General features: G+C 36.5%; 1 protein-coding gene across 6 annotated transcripts in view; it reads left to right on the top strand.

Moving 5' to 3' along the window:
- ADD3 (adducin 3) overlaps positions 1-24,516 on the top strand; it is a 129,519-nt gene that overhangs the window by 86,114 nt on the left and 18,889 nt on the right. For all 6 annotated transcript variants that reach the window (XM_005698461.3, XM_005698462.3, XM_013975263.2 and 3 more), the window contains one exon: positions 14,752-14,975. In XM_005698461.3, the coding sequence (XP_005698518.1) occupies positions 14,781-14,975 (195 nt within the window). In that variant the 5' untranslated portion in view covers positions 14,752-14,780. The remainder of the gene's footprint in view (positions 1-14,751; positions 14,976-24,516) is intronic.

The following is a 24,516-nucleotide window of genomic DNA, read 5'->3' as shown; positions in this document are numbered from 1 at the left end:
TAGTCCAAGACAAATTGCTAAATCTCAAGGGTTTTTTTTTTACTCTATACAGTGAAATTACTGCCAACGTAATTTTTTTCCGAGGGTGGATTTGTTTCATTATACATCAGATGAGATGGTTGGATGGCATCACTGACTCAATGGACATGAGTTTAAGTAAATTCCGGGAGTTGGTGATGGACAGGGAGTCCATGCTGCACTCCCTGGGATCGCAAAAAGTTGGACAGGACTGAGCAACTGAACTGAACTGAACACAGTTAAAGACCCTCAAATCTTTTTCAAGTGATGTTAAATTAACTTTAGAGATACAAATGTAAACCTGAACATAATTTATTGTTAACCCAGGGCACAGTCAATGTCATTCTGATAATTCTAATTAAGACATAACAGTTGTCTGCTAGGTAACAATTACAACTTCCAAAATATTAATCATTGCCCAGGTGGTGGAGTTTTCATACAGACTTGAGCCAGTTTAAGGACCTTACCCCGCGTGTGTTAATTAGTTCTTCTTTCTTTGAAAATCAAAATTGTATGGAATGTTCTGTGATATTTTATGATACTACTCATCTTTGCCTATCTTATTAAACTTTTTGGTCTGCCCATCTCCTAATACTCCTTGTTCTTATGTATCTTATTTATCTGGGTTGCTGAGTACTGATAGAAAAGAAGGCCAACTAATGAGGAAGCAATATTGTGTTGCAAAAGAGCTAGGAGAACTTAGATCACCCTGATGGTGTTAGGTGTATAATCTTGGGCATTTCTCTGAATGAAGACCTCTTTCATTAGTTATCTAATCTAGAAAACTAGAGATTTGGACTGGCTGTTCTCTTAATTTTTCCTTCAAAGCCTGTAAAGAATTAAAGTGAAAAAGACAGATCCTTAATTTCCTAGTAATACGTTAGTGATACTTCTTAATTTTTAAAAGTCTAGTTACTTAAAGAAAATGTGTTAGGTCGTTTCAGTCATGCAGAGCACCACTGTGCAGCTACCCCATTTGTGCATCTGCTTTCCTGTGCATGCTAGACAGGCAATCATAACATTAAGTCCATTTACAAGCGCTAGGATTTTTAGGCTTTCCTTATAGCCTATTCCTCTCAGTCAATACTATTTATAAAATACTTGTGTATGGTGGGCCTTGTTTTTTTCTTATATTTCATTTGAGGCATAAATTTTGACAATGGGGCTATCTGTGAGTGATATGGTAATACTAATAAATTAGTATTACTAATTTAGTATAATTTTATAGCAGTATCTGATACTTCCCGCACTGTAGCTTTAGAAAAATTGCTCATCACTTCTGCATGTAGTTTCCTCTTATCAATAAAATGTGTTCCTTGATTCTAGTCTGAAATACTCCAAGAGAGCTCTCAGAATCAGTAGCCATTATAGCAATAAGATCACAATACTTCATGGGCTAATTAAATCTTCTTCCATTTGGGCATTTAGAAAGTGCCATCTATTACTCAGTGCCACTCAATAGCTTTTCTTTTTTCTTGGCTTTTATCTACTTCTAGTTCAGTTTTCCATATCTATCAATTTCCATGTCATTTGTGTATAAAATTTTGGCTAGCAGTTGAAAGTAGTTCATGTATTTTACAGTGTAAAATGAATAAAAACTTCACTGGTGGATCTGATGTGGCTTGTCATAGTTTATGCAAAGTCTAAGTTGTTTTCTAGAACTTTAAATACGTTCACAATTTTATAGTAACTTTCATCAGGAAAAACTAAATAAACCAGCATTTGTTATTGTTGTTGTTAACCAAATATGCTGCTTTGAAGTCTTGGCATATATTTGATTGTTTTAAATACAAAACAATGGGCCTGGTACTTGAAAAGTACACCCATCTTTTTGCTTATATTCTGGAGAAAGCTGTTAAAAGTACCAAGAATTTCAAGTTTGGAAAGACTTTTCATAAGTAATAACTTCATAGTATTGTTTTTACCGTTCCCAGCCTGAAAGTAACACAAACCAGATTGATTTGGAAGGAGTTGTGATATAGTAAAATAATTCAGTTCAGCCGCTGCTGTGGAGTACTCTGTCCTTGTGGGGACTACAAACATAAGCAGAGAGATCCCAGAAAATGAAGTGGAAGTAGCTGTGAGTCAAGAAAAAATGAAGGAAAAAAAACCCTGTTATTAAATAACAGGGACAATACTTTCTAAGTGTTCAAATGCAGGAAAATTTAGTTATCCCTCAAAGCACTAGTATCTCATTTCCATAATCTGCCATAAATATTATTGTTAAAAAAATCAAGGAATCACTTCTTATTCCCTTCCATCTCTCTAGCACATATTCATCCCCCGTCTCCCTCCCTCCTCTCTCTCACACACACTCTTTTCCTTTCTATTTCTTATCCAACCATGACTTAGAGTGCCTAGGGCAGTGTTTTTCAAACTGTAGATTACAGCTTAATAGTAGATCATGAATAAATTTGACCAGCATTTTTTTAAAGGAAGAGATTAAGATAGAAAATATCAGAATATACCACATAGTAAGGGAAAGTATTAGCATCATGTCCTGAATTTGTTTCAGTTATACATTCATGTATTTGTATGTGATTACAATATAAAATATATTTCTTATTTTAGATTGCCATTTTTTAAAAGTTCAAAGCCATCATTCCAAAATGTTTCATCTAATTGTGTCTTGAACCTACTTTCTTTAAACATACATACTAGATAGTTACTGCATAAATATTTAGATGAGATTTTTAAAGCTAGAACTTTATGTTTGATATCTTGTTTCTAATCTGCATATCCAGAGGAAAACCCATAGTGTTAAGTTTTATAATATTTTTTAAAATATGTTTTCTGCCTCATTTTCAATTCAAAGAACATTGTTGAAAGACTGTTTTTCCCGCCAGTGGAGTTCAAACTGGTTTGTGCTGTCATATTGTTCTGAAGCGGTAGAAAACATGACTGTGTAATAGGATTGGTTAGTTTTAAAGAGAAGGAGTCCTAAAACTAAGTTGTTTTGGATATCACCCAGCAGCAGAAATCTTTATGCTTAGAATTGTTCAGGGTTAAGAGAAACTAGAATCTACTACTTACTTCCCTTTAAACATGCTTCCTTAGGGCTCCATATGGTGAAGATGCTGACTCTCTTCTAAGCCATGGCAATTCTGGTATTAATATTTTTTCTTCTGGGACCTGAGTAAAATCTTTTCAACCCCTCAGTGCCACTGAATAGTGGCTTGAATTAGCATTTGAAAAGAAACTACTAGTTACCCTTGCCTGAATCTGACTTGTGATTTAGACTGTGGGCGTTAATCTTCTCCAATCAACAAACAGACATCCTGGAATGTGAAGTCAAGTGGGCCTTAGGAAGCATCACATAGAACAAATCTAGTGGAGATGATGGAATTCCAGTTGAGCTATTTCAAATCCTAAAAGATGATGCTGTGAAAGTGCTGCACTCAATATGCCAGCAAATTTGGAAAACTCAGCAGTGGCCACAGGACTAGAAAAGGTGTTTTCATTCCAATCCCAAAGAAAGGCAATGCCAAAGAATACTCGAACTACTGCACAATTGCACTCATCTCACACACTAGCAAAGTAATGCTCAAAATTCTCCAAGCCAGGCTTCAACAGTATATGAACTGTGAACTTCCAGATGTTCAAGCTGGTTTTAGAAAAGGCAGAGGAACCGGAGATCAAATTGCCAACATCTGTTGGATCATCAAAAAAGCAAGAGAGTTCCAGAAAAACATCTGCTTTATTGACTATGCCAAAGCCTTTGACTGTGTGGATCACAACAAACTCTGGAAAATTCTGAAAGAGATGGGGATACCAGACCACCTGACTTGCCTCCTGAGAAATCTATATGCAAGTCAAGAAACAACAGTTAAAACTGGACATGGAACAGACTGGTTCCAAATCCAGAAAAGAATACATCAAGGCTGTATATTGTCACTCTGCTTATTTAACTTATATGCAGAGTACATCATGAGAAGTCCTGGACTGGATGAAGCACAAGCTGGAATCAAGATTGCCAGGAGAAATAACCTCAGATATACAGATGACACCACCCTTATGGCAGAAAGTAAAGAAGAGCTAAAGATCCTCTTGATAAAAGTGAAAGAGGAAAGTGAAAAAGTTGGCTTAAAGCTCAACATTCAGAAAGATCATGGCATCTGGTTCCATCACTTCATGGCAAATAAATAGGGAAACAGTGAAAACAGTGACAGACTATTTTTTGGAGCTCCAAAATCACCACAGATGGTGACTGCAGCCATGAAATTAAAAGAGGCTTACTCCTTGGAACAAAAGTTATAACCAACCTAGACAGCTTCTTAAAAAGCAGAGACATTACATTGCCAACAAAGGTCCTAGTCAAGGCTATGGCTTTTCCAATAGTCATGTACAGATGTGAGAGTAGGACTATAAAGAAAGCTGACGCTGAAGAATTGATGCTTTTGAACTGTGGTGTTGAAGAAGACTCTTGAGAGTCCCTTGGACTGCAAGGAGATCGAACCAGTCCATCCTGAAGGAAATCAGTCCTGAATATTCATTGGAAGGACTGATGCTGAAGCTGAAACTCCAATACTTTGGCCACCTGATGTGAAAAACCAACTCATCTGAAAAGACCCTGATGCTGGGAAAGATTGAAGGTGGGAGAAGGAAACTACCAAGGATGAGATGGTTGGATGGCATCACCAACTCAATGGACTTGAGTTTGAGTAAACTCCAGGAGTTGATGATGGACAAGGAAGCCTGGCATGCTGCAGTCCATAGGATCGCAAAGAGTTGGACACAACTGAGCGACTGAACTGAATCAACAAAGTAGATTTAAATCCCTGATCTACCACTTGCTAGCTCTTGGACCTGATATGAGCTACTTCTCAATGATTTTATTTCTCATAGAAAACAATAATATTAAGTTGATCTGACCACAGCAAGATTTTTTACATTTCCTTAACAGAACCAACAGTTGAGTCAGTATTTCTGCTCACTTTGTCCCCTGGTTTATAAAGACTAGTAGTGAAATCTGAACAGTATCCATTAAATGCTTTTTACAATATTTTATTTTCTGCCGGGGGCTTCATATTCTGACTGACCTTAATTTGAGTAAATTACTATGTAGCCAGATAATAAATTCCAAAGTTATTCTAATCATCATGAGAAGTATTTTTCAGTGACCAGTTGATGCTAATGGAATGTATGCATTTTTATTCATATTCAGTTTAGTTGTATTGACAGAACTGCTTTAAAAATACATTCTGGTACAGAGAATATCCAAAAAGTGACTACAATGTAAGGTTTATTCTGCTGTAGAGTTGATTACATTTTTATGTGGAATAGAAACTAGCAATTTGACTTTTTCCATCATTATGGAATGGCCTTTTTAAACTTAAATTTTCAAAGTTTGAAATAATCATAAATTTGCATGCAATTATAAGAATTAATACAGAGACCCTGTGTACCCTTCATCTTGAAGTAGTATTAATCGCTCAGTCATGTCCAACTCTGTGACCCCATGGACCGTAGCCCTTCAGGCTCCTTTGTCCACGGAATTCTCCAGGCAGTAATACTGCAGTGGGTAGACATTCCCTTTTCCAGGGGATCTTCCTGACCCAGGGATTGAATGCAGGATTTCCTGCATTGCAGGCAGATTCTTTACCTTCTGAGCCAATGGAAGCCCCACCCTTCATTTACTTTCCCTCAATGGTGACATCTTATAAAACCGTAGTGTAATATCAGTCAGGATATTGACATTGTGGTAATCTACTCGTCTTATTCAGATTTTCGGTTTTGCTTGTAAATCTTTTGTATGTGTGTTTGTGAGTTATAGTTCTGTGCAGTTTTATCCCATGTGTATGTTCATGTATCCACCACCGTAGTCAGGACAGAAAAGAGTTCCATCACTACAAAGATCTGTCCTTTTATAACCCTGCATGCCTTCCTTCCTCCTCTGTACTCCTCTCTGCCTCCAGAGCATACACCTTCCCCACTCCTGGCGACCACGAATCTATCCCCCACTCCTATAATTTTGTCATTCAAAGAATATTATATAAATGAAATCATGCTGTATGTAATCTTTTGGAATTGGCTTTTTTTTTAACTCAATTGTGATTCACTAGAGATTTATTCAGGCTATTATGTGTATCAGTAATTCATTCCATTTTATTAACGTGTGTAATATTTTCTAGTATGAATATACCACGTTTCATCATTCGCGTGTTGAAGGATATCTAGATTATTTCTAGTCTTTGATTGTTACACAACTAAAACTACTGTGAACATTTGTATACAGATTGTGACATTGTGTGAACTTATGTTCTCCTTTTTTTTTTTTTAATTAACTGACCAGGAGATCAATTGTTGAATCATTTCGTAGTTGCATGTTCTGTTTTTTAAAATGCCAAACATTTGCTGAAATTGCTTACCATTTTATGTTCCCACTAGCAAGGTACAAGGGATCCAGTTTCTCTGTACCCTCCCCAGCATTTAAGATTATCATTATTTTTTGTTTGTTTTAGCCTTTCTGGAACCAGGACCTGTATAGTAATACCTTGTGATTTTCATTTGTGTTTCCCTAATAACTACTGGCTTTTCAGGTGGCTCAGTGGTAAAGAGTCTGCCTGCCAATGTAGGAAACATGGGTTCAGTCCGTGAGTCTGGAAGGTCCCCCGGAGAAGGAAATGGCAACCCACTCTGGTATTATTGCCTGAAAAATCCCACAACAGAAGAGCCTGGCAGGCTGCAGTCCATGGGGTCGCAGAAGAGTTGGACACAACTGAGGACACATTTCTCACTCAGTCCTTTATGTGGTCAACTACCAATAATAACTGATGATGTTAAACATCTTTTCATGTGCTTTTCTACCACATATCCTTTTCAGTGAAATGGCTGTTCCTGTCTTTTTTCCCATTTTCTAATTGTTTGATTTCTTTTTACTTCTGAGTTTTGAGAGTTTGTTATATATTATACATTCTAGTCCTTTGTCAGATGTGTGGTTTGCAAATATTTTGTCATGGCCTATAGCTTTTCTTTTCATCTTCTTAACAGTGTCTTCTGCAGATAAATATTTAAAATTGAGGGGAAGCTCAATTTGTCAGTTTTCCTCTCATGGATCATGTTTTGGTGTCAAATCTGTGAACACTGCCTGGGCTTAGATCCTAAAGATTTTTTTCCTAAATGATTTATAGTTTCTGTTTTGAGTTAATTTTTTATCATGGTAAAATATATAGAACATAAAATTTGCCATTCAAAGTGTATAATTCAGTGGCACTAAGTACATTCATAATACTGTACAGCCATCCCCACTATCTAGATCCAGAGCTTTTTCATCATCTCAAACAGAAACCCAGTACCCATTAAGCAGTCACTCCCCATTTCTTCCCCAACTCCCACCCCTGCCAGTCATCAGTCTGCTTTCCGTACCATGAATTTGCCCATTCTATATATTTCATATACAGAGAAGGCAATGGCACCCCACTCCAGTACTCTTGCCTGGAAAATCCCATGGACGGAGGAGCCTGGTGGGCTGCAGACCATGGGGTCGCTAAGAGTCGGGCACGACTATAAGTGAAATTGTATAACGTGTGGCCTTTTGTGTCTGGCTTCTTTCACTTAGCTAATGTTTTTGAGGTTCATTCATATTGTAGATGTATCAATACTTCTTTACTTTTATGGATAAATATTCCATTATGTGGCTACACTATAGTTATTGTTTATCCATTCATCAGTTGATGGACATTTGGAGTGTTTTCACCTTTTGGCTATTGTGAGTAATACAGCTTTGAACAGTGCATGCACAAGTTTTTATTTGAATACCTGTCTTCAGTTCTTTTGAGTAGATTCTTAGAAGTGAGTTAATTTTTTAATAAGGTATAAGACATAGGTTGCTCCTTGGAAGAAAAGCTATGACAAACCTAGACAGCATATTCAAAAGCAGAAACATAGAAAAAAGCAAAAACAGCAGACACATTACTTTGCCCACAAAGGTCCGTACAGTCAAAGCTATGGTTTTTCTAGTAATCAGGCATGGATGTGAGAGTTGGACCATAAAGAAGGCTGAGCAACAAAGAATTGATGCTTTCAAACTGTGGTGCTGGAGAAGTCTCTTGAGAGTCCCTTGGATGGTAAGGAGATCAAACCAGTCAATCCTAAAGGAAATCAACCCTCAATATTCACTGGAAGGACTGGTCCTGAAGCTGAAGCTCCAGTACTTTGGTCACCTCACTCCTAATGAACGAGGAGCTGACTCATTAGAAAAGATCCTGATGCTGGGAAAGACTGAGGGCAAGAGGAGAAGAGGGCGACAGAGGATGAGATGGTTGAATGACATCACTGACTGAATGGACATGAGTTTCAACAAACTCAGGGAGATAGTGAAGGACAGAGAAGCCTGATGTGCTGCAGTTCATGGACTTGCAAAGAAGTCAGACAAGACTGAGCGACTGAACAACAACAAGACTCAGGTTGAGGTTTTCTTTTTCTTTTTCTTCCTTGCCTATGGATGTACAGTTTCTTCACTATTTTTTGAAAAGGCTGTCTTGCAAGGACCATTTTAAACAATTATTTTAAAGCTTTCGGAGAATCCCTATCCCTAGAGTTTCTGTATGTACACATTACTTTTGAAGAAAAGCAAAAGAATTTGTAATGCGAGCCTGTAAGAATAGTTTGGTGGTTTTTACTGGGGTTTTCTTTATATTTTTGAAAGTTTAGGCTTGGATATTTCTGTTACAGACAAAGAGATTGTATTTTCTATGAAAGAAACAGAAGTGATGAGGGAAAGATAAAACAAGTAAGCCATAAAGAGTTTTATCCCATGGATGACAGGAAGCCATTCAAGGTTCTAAGAAAGATAGGCATAATCAGATCAAATTAAAAGATGGACTTTAAGAAAGATAACTCTTGGTAGAATGGAATATAGGCTCTAGTCAGGCAAGATTGACATAAAGGTGTGGAAAAGTGTTCACACCCAGTTTGAGTGGACTCACCTGTATTTTCTGTGACATTTCTGACTCAGGAACTTGAAAAACAAATTGAGAAAAATCAGCTTCAGATTCATAACACTGGGGCCATTTTACACATGCTGCTTATAAATTGTTATTTATTTATTTATTTTTTTAAGTTCAAGGACCTAAAATCTTACTCCTAAAACTGGCTTGAGGAGAAAACTTTTATTTAAAGAAGACAACTTAACTGTTGTCTTTGAATGCCTATTATTATTATTGAGAAAACTTCTGGGTCAACTTTTTAGTGAAGGAGAATAGAGTATATGCCTTAAGAGGTAATGATTACTAATGGGTTTGGGTGGACTCTGGGAGTTGGTGATGAACAGGGAGGCCTGGTGTGCTGCAGTTCATGGGGTCACAAGGAGTCAGACATGACTGAGCAACTGAACTGAACTGACTTCTATAAAGTTTTCACTGTGGAAACCCTTTTTTTTTTACTTCGTACTGTGTACAAAGTGCTGAGAAATGGTGGGAATCACTTCTTTGCTTGCTTTATTAGTCTGTAAGTTTGTATTGCTTTCTAAGCAAGCATGAAATTCACCTGTTTCTTCAAGTCATGTAAGTTTTTATTATGAAAATAATCGATGTTAAATGGTTTAATTTATCTGTAGGAATGATTTTTAACCAAATCTCTAAACAATTGCTTCTGTAAGATGCGCTGTTTATTCCATTGTTAACTTTATTCCCTGACACGTTGCTGTTTGCCTGGGCTTGTACCCTCCTTAATGTGAAGAACATGTTATGTTCTCTAGGAAGCTTCCCGTTATTCTGGGTAAAATCCTTTTCACTGGGTTATAGAAACCTCTGAACTACTCTCAGAGCTCTCAGAGGATTTGATTCAACAGTCCACCAATACCTCTGTAAGGCCTGGAACATAGTAGATGCTCAGTAGATGCTTGCTGAAGGAAAGAAGGACCTGACATATACTTGTCTATAGCAGGTTATTTAACTGTGGCCTGTTTATCATTATTTCAGACTAATTTAGGAGTTCTCTCTAAGCATAGAAATCACTTAATTTTGTATTAATATGAGCAAAATTTATTAGGTTGAGTGGAAATTATTTAGTCTTTAACATTGGTATCATAATCTTCCAGAAAGGTATTTGGTGACACGTGTCCTGTGGGTAACTATAATTGAAATTAATTGACAGTACGTTGTATGTGTTTAAGGTGTACAGTGTGATGATTTGATACATGTATAGTGAAATACTTGCCATAATATGGTAAGTTAACAGCAGTCTTACCTCACATACATACTTTGTTGTTGTTGCTGTTATGGTGAAAGCATTAAAGTTGTACTTTCATAGCAGTTTTTGAATATATTATATGGTATTGTTAACTACAGTCATCCTCCTGTACCTTAGATCCCTGGAACTTATAACTGAATGTTTGTACTTTGTTTTTATGTACAACTGAGTGTTGTACTTTGACCTGTACTTCCCCATTTCCCCCGCCCCTCAGCCCCTGGCAACCACCATTCTACTCTCTGTAAGTCTGATGTTTTTCGATTCTTCCTGTAAGTGAGATCATATCATATTTGTCTTTATCTGACTTGTTTCACTTAGCATAAGGCCATAAAGGCCCATCCATGTTGTTGCAGGTGGCAGAATTGCCTTCTTTGTATGGCTGAGTAATTTCATTGTGTGTGTGTGTGCGCGTCACATTTTCTCTGTCCATCCATCTCTCTGGATGGACACTGAGGTTGTTTCCATGTCTTGGTTGTTGTATATGATGCTGAAAGCTTCTCTCTCTCTCTCTTTTTTTTCTGAATTCTGTTTATTTCAGATAATCTTGTGGATCCTAGGTTTTTTCCAGGCTTGAACTAGCAGTTCTGTCCATAGTCTGTAAAATTGCAGATAATCAGTTGTTGCTTATGATTGGCTTAAAAATCTGTGTAAAGCTTTTACTGTTGAGCATGTAGGTATAGCAGAGCACCTGAATGACAAACTACTGCCCTTATTCTTTATTTCTATATCCTTCTTGTTAATTCCCAATCCTTACTCCAAGGACATAAAACTTTGAGACTTCTTTTATTAAAAAGCTGTGGTAAATAATGAACTTTTTAAAAAAAAATTTATTTTGTTGAAGTATAGTTGATTTACAGTGTGTGTTAATTTCTGCTGTTCAAAGTGGTTCAGTTATACATGTATATACATTCTTTTTCATATTCTTTGTCATTATGGTTCCTCATAGGATACTGTATATAGTTCCCTGTGCTATACAGTAGCATCTTATTGTTTGTCCATCCTGCATATAATAGTTTGCACCTGCTAATCCCTAAGTCCTAATCCATCACTCCCCCACCCCTCTCCCCCTTGACAACCACAAGTCTCTGAGCTTTTGAAGTTTTAAAAAGATCAGAGTGTTTTGAGTCATTTCTAATCTTATTTCCCCTTTTTGGTGTCATTTCCTTAATTTTGACAGATTCTGTATATTCTCAGTTGCCTAATATTTAGAACTGAATGTAAAGTCTCAAAATTTTAGCCCTCTTGTGTTTTATGATATGTTTCATTGTAAAGTGGACTAGGAGATGGAAACGTGGCTTTGAATATTGTCTGATACACAGTGGGATTTTTGGCAGGATATTTAATCCATGGAATCTCTAGATTATTAATCTCTATCTCATTGTGTAGTTACAAAGATGGAATAAGATAGAAAGCTGTAAGAGCATAGTATAAACTATATAAAGTGTTAACACATATATAATATGTTCTTTTATTACTAAAATGAGTGGTTAGATGTATTTTCCTTTTCACCTCGCTCATTTAAAAATGCATTAATCAGAAGTTCTTTAAACTCTTAAGCTTTTACTTATCAGTGTTCCTATTATCAGTTTCTTAAGCCAGTGCTGGGACAACAAAATAAATCTACTACCACAGTTCGTTGCTTTTTCTGTGTTTTTAGTAAAATTAGTTTATAAGCATCAGCAAATTCAGTTAGACACAGGCTTATTATCTAACTCTGTTCCTCCATTAGGCTGAATAGTGCTTTAGGGGTTGAGGAATAGGTTAAAATCCAACTAAGGGCAACATTTATGGGATTTCTTTTTTAAAAAATGGCTATTCATAGTCAGTGACCTAGTGTGGTAAACTAGAGAATTGATTTCTTTGTTAATTGATGTCGCATTTATTGAGTACCCACTTAGTCTGTACTTGGCCAAGGCAGCATGACATTTACTAATATATGTGAGTTTGTTTGTTTCTCTAGAAACTTTCTCCTTGGAGTTTTTATCTGCCAGCTATAAACTATTTTAAGGAGTTCAAATGGCCTTGTTACAAACAGCTTCTAAGAAAACTAGGTTCCAGAGATTGGTTAGACCTTTAGATTGCTGATAACTCAAGTGGGTATGAAAAAGTTTCTTGGAATAGATGCTCTGTGCACCACATTTTTGGATAATAGCAAGATGACGAAAAATACTATAGGTTAATGTCAATCTGATAACAGTGTAGCAAAAGCTAATTTTTGGAAGAGTATAATATGGCTAGGGTCATTCCATTAGTAGTGCTGCTACTGCTAAGTCACTTCAGTTGTGTCCGACTCTGTGTGACCCCATAGACGGCAGCCCACCAGGCTCCCCCGTCCCTGGGATTCTCCAGGCAAGAACACTGGAGTGGGTTGCCATTTCCTTCTCCAATGCATGAAACTGAAAAGTGAAAGTGAAGTCACTCAGTCATGTCCAACTCTTAGCAACCCCATGGACTGCAGCCTACCAGGCTCCTCCATCCACGGGATTTTCCAGGCAAGAGTACTGGAGTGGGGTGCCATTGCCTTCTCCGCCATTAGTAGTGAATGTTATATTAAAAAGAAAAAAAAAAAAAAACACCAGTTTTTCCTGTGGAAAACGCATATAATGAACAGATATCCGTTCTTTAGTGTTTTCTTCCAATTTTTAAATTAATGAATTAGGATGTGGAAGACTCCATTATAGAAAAGCTTATTTTTTAACATTTCTTTCACTGATATTAATAAGTTGCTTTCTAGTAATCAGATCAGAATTTCATTAAAGCCATATGATGTAAAGTGTTTTAACCATAGTTCGTGAATTTGAGGGGTTGTATACTAAAACAATTCAGGTAGCGTGTAGAATGTTGTACATGGGATTGATGTTTTCAAGTAAAAGAAATCAGTTTTAGCATGTTTTGCAAAAATTTATTTTTAACAAAGTAAGTTTACATTTTCAGGACCAGAATTAATGCAAGAGTTTTTAATGTCTCACAGTGAATTTACTTGGGCTAAGTTGGGTCAGGGCAGCTTTAGAAATGAATTCTATCAGAGAAGACTATTATTAGAGATAAGTATAGAAACCTCACTAGCTGTTAATTGTGCTCAGGAGATGAGATCAGGTATCTTTGGTCTTTATCAGGGATTCAGATCCCTAAGAAAAAGGTAGCCCTTGCCTTTTCCCTTCTGGATCTATCTAGAAACTGTTCTGCATTTAACTTCCCTTATTATGAAGTGATTCTTCTTACAGGCAAATAATCAGTTAAATAAATATCATTTGTAGTGAGAATGCTTTTTTCTGTTACCCAATCATTTATATTGAACAGATTGCATTTGTTAGCACCTGCAGAGAAAATTGTGCTACACAAAACTGTCTTTACAATTTCTTTTTAAAAATTGTTTCCGTTTCTTCTTCCTTGTTGCACATTTTTGCACTTTCTATATTCAGTTCAAAAGAACAGCTAGGTAAAGGGATACACTAATCAGTGGTGTCCTTTTCTCATGGTTTAGCCTTGTGCTGCATCACATCTAAAAGTGAGAGGAAGCATTCCTTTAGCGTGCAGTGACTATTCCTCTCTGCTAGGTCAGTGATGTTCTAAGTGTGGTCCAGGATCTGGTGCCAGTCTGCAGACAGAATATGATAGTAAGCGTTCAGAAACTTCTTACAGTTTGACATTGCCATGACATCTGAGTGCATTATTTTGTATTTTACAAAAATACTAGTCCACAGCAAATTGGAGAAAGTTCTTCACCATAGACGATTTGAGAAGCACCAGGTTAGATGGCTTCCTCAACTTCTAATACAAGCCATCACAGCCTGGGGCTGGGGGGATGGATGTTGAATGACTGTCCTGTTAATCTATCTACTGTTGATTGATTACGTGCTCAGTTGTAGCAAAGCCCAAATGAATCGTTTCCCTGGCATAAAACCAGCGATTATCCTGTCAGTAATAATTAAATGAATCAGCTGTCCCTGTGGTTTCTGAATAGCTTTTTATTGTTTCTCACTGGATTTAAAGTACTGTCTGTTGAAGTTATATAGTCTGACAGCCTTAATAATTCCTGTATTTTCCCTGGAATTTACTGAATCATTTGAAAAATTTATAGCTGTTTCTCTCTCATATGTTAATAAGCTACATTCACTATAAAATATAGTGGTTGTTAAATATGGCCCAAGTTTGGTCTAACATAAAAGCATGAGTAAGAAAGAAAAGAGAATCTCCACTAACAGTAATCACTAATGAGGAAATTTTGCTGTCTTAAATGTGGCATTTTACTTTTGGATATTTTGGTTATTGCTCCTTTAAAAAATCTCTTTGGCAGTTGATGACGTTGTAATTGAACCGCAAGTTTCTACTTGCTCTGAAAATATTCACTCTACAATTTAGCATTATAATCTATTTTTACCCTAATAAAAAAAAAGTGTCCTAGTATTTTTTGAAAAGCTTCTTTTTAAAGAAAATGGCCACTGTTACAGGGTAACAGTTCTGCATGACCAGTGTAAAATTCAAATTTAATAATGAATTTATTATTAATATGATTGTCCTACTTTGTGTTTATTAATGCAGATAAGAAGGAGACGCAGCAGACGTGAAGCATGAGTTCAGACGCTAGCCAAGGCGTGGTCACTACTCCTCCTCCTCCCAGCATGCCTCACAAAGAGAGGTATTTTGACCGCATCAATGAAAATGACCCAGAATACATAAGGGAGAGGAACATGTCTCCTGATCTGCGACAAGACTTCAATATGATGGAGCAGAGGAAACGAGTTACTCAGATCTTGCAAAGTCCGGTGAGTCAAAATGATTTAATTTTTTTTTTACTCTTTGGAAACCATGATACAGTGAGGTAGGAGGTATCTGCTTTTGGGTTAGAAGAGTGGTGTAGGAACGGGGACTGGTTGTCCCCAATTTTTCAGAGGCAAAATAAGCACCTAGTATATAAATTTAATTTGCAACACTGTATTGATAAACTAGCATCATCTTGGTGGTAACTTCTCTTGTGTGATTTCTGAGTGTAATGTTTCATTACAGGGAAACAAAAGATGCTACTAAATTCAAGGATTCCCATTTCAGACTGAGTATCTGTGAAGAACAGAAAGACATGAGTGAAGAGTTAGGAACCAAGAAATGAGTTAGATACACCCCGTGCACATATGTTCTTCCTTTGGGTATCTTGACAATCATAGGAAGACTTAAGGTTTATGAAGATATCTGTCCTTTGGCAGCTTAATATTCCTACACCCTAATGTAGGTGCACATATGTGCATGCACACCAAACTAATTAGATTAAACATAGATTCTAACCTTAACTCAAGCTGAAAATTCTGTCTGCACAACAACATCCAGACTTTGTAAATCAGGTTCAAATGATTTCAGTTTCCTACACACCTTCAGTGGAATTGTAAAGGTCACATATAAGTGTTGGAAAATGAGTGAACAACATGATGTAACATGCAAATTGAATTTATAACTATATGTGTAGTGAAGATCATGGGCCCCTTAAGCTAGAGTTCATATACATAAACACATGATGCCCAGGATAAGGCTGTATTGGATTTCCAACTTAGGTACTAAAATAAGCACCAAGACATAGAACTGCCTGAGGTGGCCCTGGTAAATCATTTTTGTTGTGCCCTTGTGGATTTAATCACAGAGATTGAGTCCAAAGCCAAAGGGGAATTCCATTCCTGACTAATTCTCCTGTATCAGTGGCCTAGATAAAAGCAAATAGAAGTTATAAAAGCAATGCAGGCTTTCAGGAATTTAAGTATAGCTTAAATAGAAAGCTACCCTTTAAATAAACCCTTAAAGAAATCTTTTCCCAATGGAAAGGAGATTAACCAGAAAATTTTTCATGAGAGAGTAAATGTTCAGTGCCTTATTTTATGCAAACAACTTTCTGTATTTATAAATACTTGAAGGGCAAACTCCACTTTGAAGAACTAATTAGCCAAAGAATTACGGTAATATATAGGATAAAGTAACTGAAAGAATGAGATGAAGTTCAGATTTTGTTCAAGAGTAAATACCAAGATTTCTTTGGTTAATGCTCCAAAGAAAATCATTCAATTCTAAATAAAGCTTTAAAGGGAAAAGTACCAAACTACATTTTTATGCCAGGGTTTTTAAAAAATAATTTTTCCATTAAACTAAGGCAACATAACTGAGATTACCTAATTTTTTTTTTTACTTGTGTATTGCCACTATAAGATTGGCTTAAAAATACCAATTTTCCTTATGCCTTGAGGAACTTAATGAAAGAATGGTAAAGGGCAGGTACATAGATTGTCATTTCCATAGCAAGAGTGATAATTGTGGATAGATCATTTTTTCCCTAGTTCTTTGCTCGTGAATTTAAAATCTTGTTTGTGAAAGACTTGGAAAAGTATATACATTTTGTCTTTCTGTCATGTTTTAGGACATGGCTTTCAAATTTCTTTTAATACAACAAACTTTTCACCAAAGGAAATGATATATGGTGGCCTGTATTACTAAAAAACAAAACTTAGCAGCTTAAAACAACAAGCTTTTATGATCTTATCATTTCTGTGAGTCAGGAATTCAGGAGCAGCTTAGCTGAGTGGATCTAGCTTAAGGTCTCATGAGTATCTGTCAGGGCTGCGGCATCTGAAGGCTTGACTGGGGTGGAGGTTTCCACTCTTTTAAGATGGGTCACTCACCTGGCTGTTGGCAAAAGGCTGCAGTTTTTTGCTGCATGAACCTTAACCTGAGGCTGTTTGAGTGCTCTCCCCATGAGGAAGTATCTCAGAGCAAAGAGGAGCCTGCAGTACCTTTTGTGACCTAATCTCAAACATTTCACACAATACTCCTGCCATATTTGTTAGTTAAGAAGTAAGTCGCTAAGTTCAGCTCATACTTGAGAGGAATGAAGCTCCACCTTTGGAGGGGAGGATTGTCCACTCTCTGATCACAATTTATTTTAAAAGCACCACAGTCTGCCATAATTTATCTACCTTCCTCCCACATGCAAAATGCACTCACCATCTCCTACTACCCCTGCAAAAATTTCATCCCATTACAACATTAGCCTGAATCCAAAACATCGACTTCTAAATTCGGTCCAGGTATAGGTAATCCACCTCAAGTGAAATTCCTTAAATATAGATCCTCTCAATCTATAGACCTGAGAACTGCCCTCACACGCATTCAGTGGTGGGACAAACCCAAAGCTAACTGCTATGGACATTCCTGTTCAAAAAGGGAGAAAATTGAGGGTACAGAGGAGTCACTGATTCGTAGCAATTCTAAAATCCATCTGGGCCAGTGTTTGAAAGTTCCCTTGATAAGAACTCAGTCCTTCTACTTAGTAGAAATGAGTTTCCCTGGCTCTTGGCTCTGCCCTCTGGGTTTTTGGTTCCATTCTCTGAATTACTCTTCCTTTTCCTTAAAAAGTAGCCTGTGTTTGTAGCTGTGTATTTTTCTCACCCTGCTTCCTTCTTGTAGAGGTTTTGGAGTTCAAAGACCTCTTTTCTTTTTGTACTCTCTTTGTTTCTTTAAGTCCAAGATTGTAATGTTTCTGTGAATATAATTTTCTTAAAACCTTTATGTGTCTCCTGTGAATATTGAGGTTCATTCTGTTAGAGAAAACCCATAACCAATAAGATCAAAATCAAAGGTATTACTAGTACACGGTTGTAAGAAACAAATTTGTAAGCTTTCTATTTAAAATGCTGAGTTGATTTGGGAAGAAAGTAAATCAGGAGAGGAACTAATAAAAGCAAAGTATAATACTTTTTTTTTTAATAACTGCTTACTGTGTACCAGGCAACTATTAAGTATCGAATCCTATTTAATCCTCAGAACAACTCAGTCAAAGAAGTATTACTGTCCCCTAGTTTCCAGATGAATAAACTGAAACTTAGAGCCATTAAATAACTTGCAGAAGTTTTTATACCCTTAGTTAAATAGCGGGGTCTGAATTTAAACTTGAAACTCACACCCTTTCCTGCTAGGCTTAAAGCATTCAATAACTATGAAAAAGTTCCACCCGTGTTTTATTCTTCTTCAAATTCTCTTGCTCAAGAGGAGTTTCAAATCAAAAGACATTTTGGTGTCTGTAAATTTGAATGACAAACATAATGCCATATTGCCTTGAGCTGAGAAAATAGAAGAGCAATTTGTCTCGTCTCAACTCCAAATACTATTTCTTTCTAGAAATGTCATGGCCTTTTGACATAGTTTTTTTAATTTTAATAAAGTGTTTGTCTTAGAAATTAAGTGCTGGTGAATAAATTTATTTAGAGATTTTGTTAATGCACTCGAGAGAATCTACAAGTTTTCTTTGTCCAATATACTCTTTGGAGACATATATGTGTCTTTGGAGACGTATATGATTGCCCTTGTCTTAGAATGAAATATCCAGGGCAGACGGTTAAAATTTAATGATGGGCCTCATCAAAGTTAAAGAAAGGTGTAAATTGAAAACTTCAGAACATTGTAGATATTTAGTAAATTCTGAATACTTGGATGGACGGATATATGAATGGCTGAGTGGTTTTTGAGTCATTAAACACTTGAATGTTGTCCAATAAGTTCCTACTGAACTGTACGGCTTAAATGAAAAACAGTTGGCAAGTTTCAGAAAAAGAATGAAAGTTCTTAAAGTCATATCACTATCAAAGCAGTTAGACTGTTGAGAGAAGTGTGTAATGTTACTCTGAAAGATAGGACAACAGCAGTGTAGATGTTGGTTGGTCAGGCCCGTGACACACTAGCACCTTTTTTTTAACTTTTTATTTTGTGTTGGGATATAGCCGATTAACCTGAAGTGACTTAGCAGCAGCATAGTCGATTAACAATGCTGTGATAGTTTCGGGTATACAGCGAAGAGACTCAGCCATACATATACATGTATCCATTCTCCCCCAAACTCCCACCCAGGCTGCCGCATAACATTAAGCAAAGAATTCCATGTCCTATACAGTAGATCCTTGTGACACACTAACGTTTCTTAATAACAGGGCAGCGTGTAATGCTTCAAACTTATTTTAAAGATAGGAGAAACTTCAAAGTCATATTCATGTTAGAATTTCCTATCACTATAATTAAGGCCTAAAATTTTAACAGGTCACCTTAGTTAGAATAAGTCAGAATTACCATGATTTATCTGGTCACTTTGGAAGTATCAAATGGAAGTATTCTTCATTAACTTTGTTAGCAATTTTATTAAAATGCCAGCTTTAAGAAAAGATATTATTCTAACCTTTAGCTTTATATTAATTACATGTAGATACAGGAGAAAGATCATCCAGAAGAAAATTTGGTTTATGTGTTTTTTCTCCTTTCAACAGGACCAGTGGTAATCTATTTCCAAATGAATACATTTCTTAATGGAGAAATTCTAAGTAAGTTTGTTATGCTCCTAATTCCACTTGAGGAGAGATCTAATAACATAATTGCAGGGTGCCCTGGGAGCAGCAAGTCTGTAATCTGTTTTTCTTTTTGCTCCAGTTTTTCTTTCTAGTAATTATTATGAGGTACAACACCCAGCTGTGGGTATTTAAAATCCAGCTCTGAGATTTATCAGTATTCTGTTAACCTGATTTTTGTAAGTTAGACATTACTTATAGGTCAGTCTGTATAATTTTTTTTAGCCTTAACCAAAACTATCGCATCATCAGTTTCTTTTATAAAATAGGTTCTTTCCTGTGATTTAAAAATAAAAATTATTTCATTTATTACCACTTTCTTCTGAACGTTCTTAAGGCAGAAGCCTTAAGATCTGATATTTATACATGAATATGTTAGCTCAGTCGGTAAAGAAACTGTCTGCAGTGCAGGAGACCTGAGTTCAATCCCTGGGTCAGGAAGATCTGCCGGAGAAGGAAATGGCCACCCACTCCAGTATCCTTGCTAGGAGAACCCCATGGACAGAGGAACCTAGCGGGCTACATACAGTCCATGGGCTCGCAAGTGTCGAACATGACTGAGTGACTAACCCACCACCACGTGTGTATACTCTAAGTATACTCTTACCTTACACGAATCTCAAATCTCTGAATCCTTTGTTTTTACAAGTTTATTTTTATCCATACATTTATGAATTCAGAGTTACAGGATCACTCCCTTAACTGACAGGAGCTGTACCAAATAAAACAGTATGAGAGTCAGAGAAGCCTTTAAAGTCACCCTCTCTCTAACTTAAACATTTTGTTTTTCACCTAGTGATTTTTTTTTTAACCACACTTTTTTGGACATGTCTTTGCTGAGGGAGCTATCCCAACTATAATGTTCTGGGGACAAACCAAGTTTTCAAGTAGGATTTTGTTTGAATTGAAGAATTAAATGACTTTTCAAAAATTTATAACTTTCTGTGAATTCACTTCTTAGTTTTAAAAAAAAAATGAATTTCTTCCCTTAGATGATGGGCAGGCCTAATTACACAGGAGGAATTTCTCATTCGAGCGACAGACTGATAAGACTGTTTTCTGGAGCTTCAGATTCCAGTGCTAATCACGTGTGAAATGGATCTTTCCTATCACTAACTCGGTTAAGATGAGATCAGATTCTTTGCTTTCTTTCCTTATATCTAAGGAAATACGAAGAAAAGAAGCTCTAACTTACCAACTATAATAATTCAGCACTGAACTGGCCACTCAGGGATTCTCTAGAAATAGAAAAAAAAACAGTCCCAGCCATCAGATATTTAACTGCATAGTAGAGTAGGAAAAATAAGTCACAGTCCTGATAAAGCCCTGAATGCAGTGTAGGCAAATGTTAAAAGAATTCAGAGTGGAGTGGGAAGAGAGGAAATATGGAGGTCCCTCCTAACTTGGTGACTAAAGGAGAGACTTCAAGGAGAATGTGGCATTTAAAATGAGTGTTGAGTATAAAGGGTAAGAATTCATCTGGTGGAGGAACAGTAGACGCCAGCTTTTCCATTTGGTGAAATACAATGAGCAAGGATAGAAAAGTACATGCTGTGGATCGGAGTATGAGGTGGTAATGGGAGATACAGCCAAAAGCTGACCGAACAGACTGTCGGGATCCTGGAGTACCAGACTGTTGTGACCCAAGTTAGAAGTCAGCCCATTTTCTCATCGTTTCTAGTTTTAATCTGCTTGTCTCAATTTTTTGTACATGCATGCAGTGCTTGTTTTGGATCTGGGCTCACCACCACTTAATTCCACTGTGACATTAGGAGACTCACTTAACTTGAGCTTCTCTTTCCTTTTTGGCAAGAGTGGACCTCACATGATGATTGTGACAGTCAAATAACATAAAGCATGTCGTGCAGTGCCTGGCACCGAGTAGATGACTGTTTTATGGAAATGTATGTACGTGGGGTTAAATACAATACTGCTAATGTAAGCAGTTTTATGCTTTCGTGACAACACTTTGAAAATTATAATCATCATTCATTAGACTATATTTTGGCATTTGAAGGCCCTAAAGAATCTATCACTCAGTTGGCATTCTGCCTTAGCGCATTCATGTCTTCAGGGTGTAACAACCCCCAATACCCCCTCTTCTCTGTTTTTCTCCATGTGAGAAGGAAGATGGTTTATGCTGTAAAACCACATATGTGTGTGTGTCGTTTGATCTTTTAACCTGACTCTTCTAGCAGAGACCCTAGGGAATTGTTGGTTTAATCTGACTTCAGAAGCCCAGCATGTGATCTTGCTGCCCTAGTTAAAAGTGAGTTTCTCACTCTGCTTTGATGGGAGAATTCCTAGCTGTAAGAGGGCAAGTTTTGGTACTCCAAGATCTGCTATATAATTTTTATTGCTTTATCTATCATTATAACCTAATGCTCTAACCTAGTCTGAGAGGTTTGCTCATGCTTCTGACCACAGCACACCTGCTGCCTTATTAGCTGTACAGACATACCTAAGAGATTTCAGCTTCAGTTGCAGACCACCATAGTAAAACAAACATTGCAATAAAGTGAGTCACACAGATTTTGTACGTTTATATTATACTATAGTCTATTAAGTGTCCAAGAACATTGTGTCTTAAAAAAAAACAATGTACATACATTAATTTTAAAATAATACTGTTGGATAAATGGCACTGTTAGACTTGCTCTGCACAGGGTGGCCACAAACTTTCAATTTATTTAGAAGAAAAAAACACGGTATCTAAAAAAGCACAATAACTGAAGTGCAGTAAAACAAGGCACACCTGTAACTGGATTCAGCGACACAACTCATCTCTGATACAATTAGGCAGATATCCTATACCCACGTGAGAGTTTGAGATTTGAATCACTATTACGTTTACTTATTAGCTATGCAACCACAAGAAGTAATTGCCTGCTTCAGGACTTTATTGTGAGATTCAAATGAATCAACTGTAAAGGATTATTTTATTAATAATGAATTTTAGTAGGAACATGATTAACTATCCACCATAAAGACAAACAAAATTTTTATTTTTTAACATAATATTTTAATGAAAGCTTAATATGTTTATTGATAAAATTTTAAAGCCAGCTGAAACAGTTTTATATCATTAGTAAGTTTTATACTAACAGTTTTATGACTGAGGTAATTATCTGAACAATATTTCAAAAATATTTGCAACATTAAGAACTGAGTTATAAATGTTAATGACAAAAAATATTAAATCTTCTGGAATAAAAGAATTCATATCTGTTGAAGCACTGTCAACTATATAAAAAAGCTGGGAACATTTCATTTACTTTGAAAATTATTTTCTTCTCCTGTACTGCATAGAAGCTATTCACTAGCCTTAAAGGGGAAATTCATATATTTATCTTAATTTCAGAAGGGCGTACGCATTCCTCTATGACACCATGGATCATCTCAAAGCTTTAGGATGGTACCCACTATCTTATGGGATAAATGGAAGTTTGTTTAAAAAGGCATTTTCACTGATGAAAAAAGCATTTGACCTGAGTCCTTGTCTCTGACATTTACTAGCTCTGTGACCTTGAACAAACGTTTCAACCTTTCTTATTTAGCTTTCTCAATACACCCAGCAGAAATTTCTCATCAGGATTGTAAATAATTGTGATTCTTTTGAGCAACTACTTGATTTTGTTTTTGTTTTTTCTTAAAACCATTGTAAATCAGCATACTGAGCAATTGTCTTGATTCATGTTGGCTGCTGGAAACTTTAGATAAAAATTGGCCCATCTCTAACAAATGATACAATTTTTAGTGTGCTCTTTGTATCTTACCCTCATTCCTGGCTCAGTCTAACCTCCATATGCTTATTTTCTCTTTAGCTTGATTTTTTTTACTGATATTTATTTTTGTGTCATTTTAAATGGAGTCTACCTTAAATTCTTGCTGAAACAACGTAAGGTGCAGTATTCAATAAAATAAATGATGCCTACTTCTCAGAGCTATTGTGATACATATAGTAGGTATAATTTTTTTTTCTCACTGAATCAAAGAATATTGGTTATAGCTTCTTTGAATTGAAGCAGGTTAAATAAAGTTTGATTTTGAAGGGAAGATAAAGTTTCAAAAGAACAGACTGGCCCATTGCCAGATGTCTAGAAGTTTTTTGTAGTTTATATAAAGATAAATGAGTGTGTCTGGAAGATTCTTTTCCTTTCAGCCTTAAACATGTTAAAACACTCATGTTAGCCATCAGTATGAAGGTGCCCATCTATCTTATATGCAGCTCACAGCCGTTTTATGTTCACAAGGTCTTAGAAATATATTAATGGAGTTTTCTGATAAGTGTAATGTGTCTTTGTCAAGGATATTTTATACGATAGTATCTCTGGTTTAAATCACATACTTAAATGAACTAGATAAAAGTCAATGGAATTAGATGGTTAGAATTTTTTTATAATTATGCCAAGGATTTGTGTTTAACAAGGAAAAAGGAAAACCATGTTTAACTGGTATAAACTGCACTATGAACTCAGAATTCAAATATGGTCACAACTAGTATTTTTTAAATTAATCATTCAAGCAGCATCTTTCTCTTGGAAGTTTTGCTTTCCCCTAAATTGTCCCAAGAACTTAAAAGTGGTTTACATAGTCCAGAAAGGTTCATCAGTGATTTCCATATCCAAGCTGTGGTGTGTGGTACACATGTCTGCGTCTGTGAAAGAGCCACACCAGAGTCTGTTCAGTCCACCACTGACTGCCGTTGCCCCTGCCTCTCCCTGCCACATGGTGGTGGTGTTGAAACCCTTGCCCAGCAGGAGATGCAGGTTCACTGCTGACTCAGATGCCTCTGCAGGCCACCACGGTGCAACAGGGAAGAGGGACCTCCTATGCTTTTCCCGCGCTAAGCTCAGTTAAGGTGTTCTTTGGTGCTCCATGGTTGAGCTCCCAAGATTACAGTTATTAACACTTAGGTCTTTGAATTCACATCACAGATGCC

This window comes from Capra hircus, chromosome 26 (genome assembly GCF_001704415.2).
Source record: "Capra hircus breed San Clemente chromosome 26, ASM170441v1, whole genome shotgun sequence".
Taxonomy (NCBI): domain Eukaryota; kingdom Metazoa; phylum Chordata; class Mammalia; order Artiodactyla; family Bovidae; genus Capra; species Capra hircus.
Note: the sequence above shows the minus strand (reverse complement) of the source record. Positions and strands in the feature narration are given on the sequence as shown.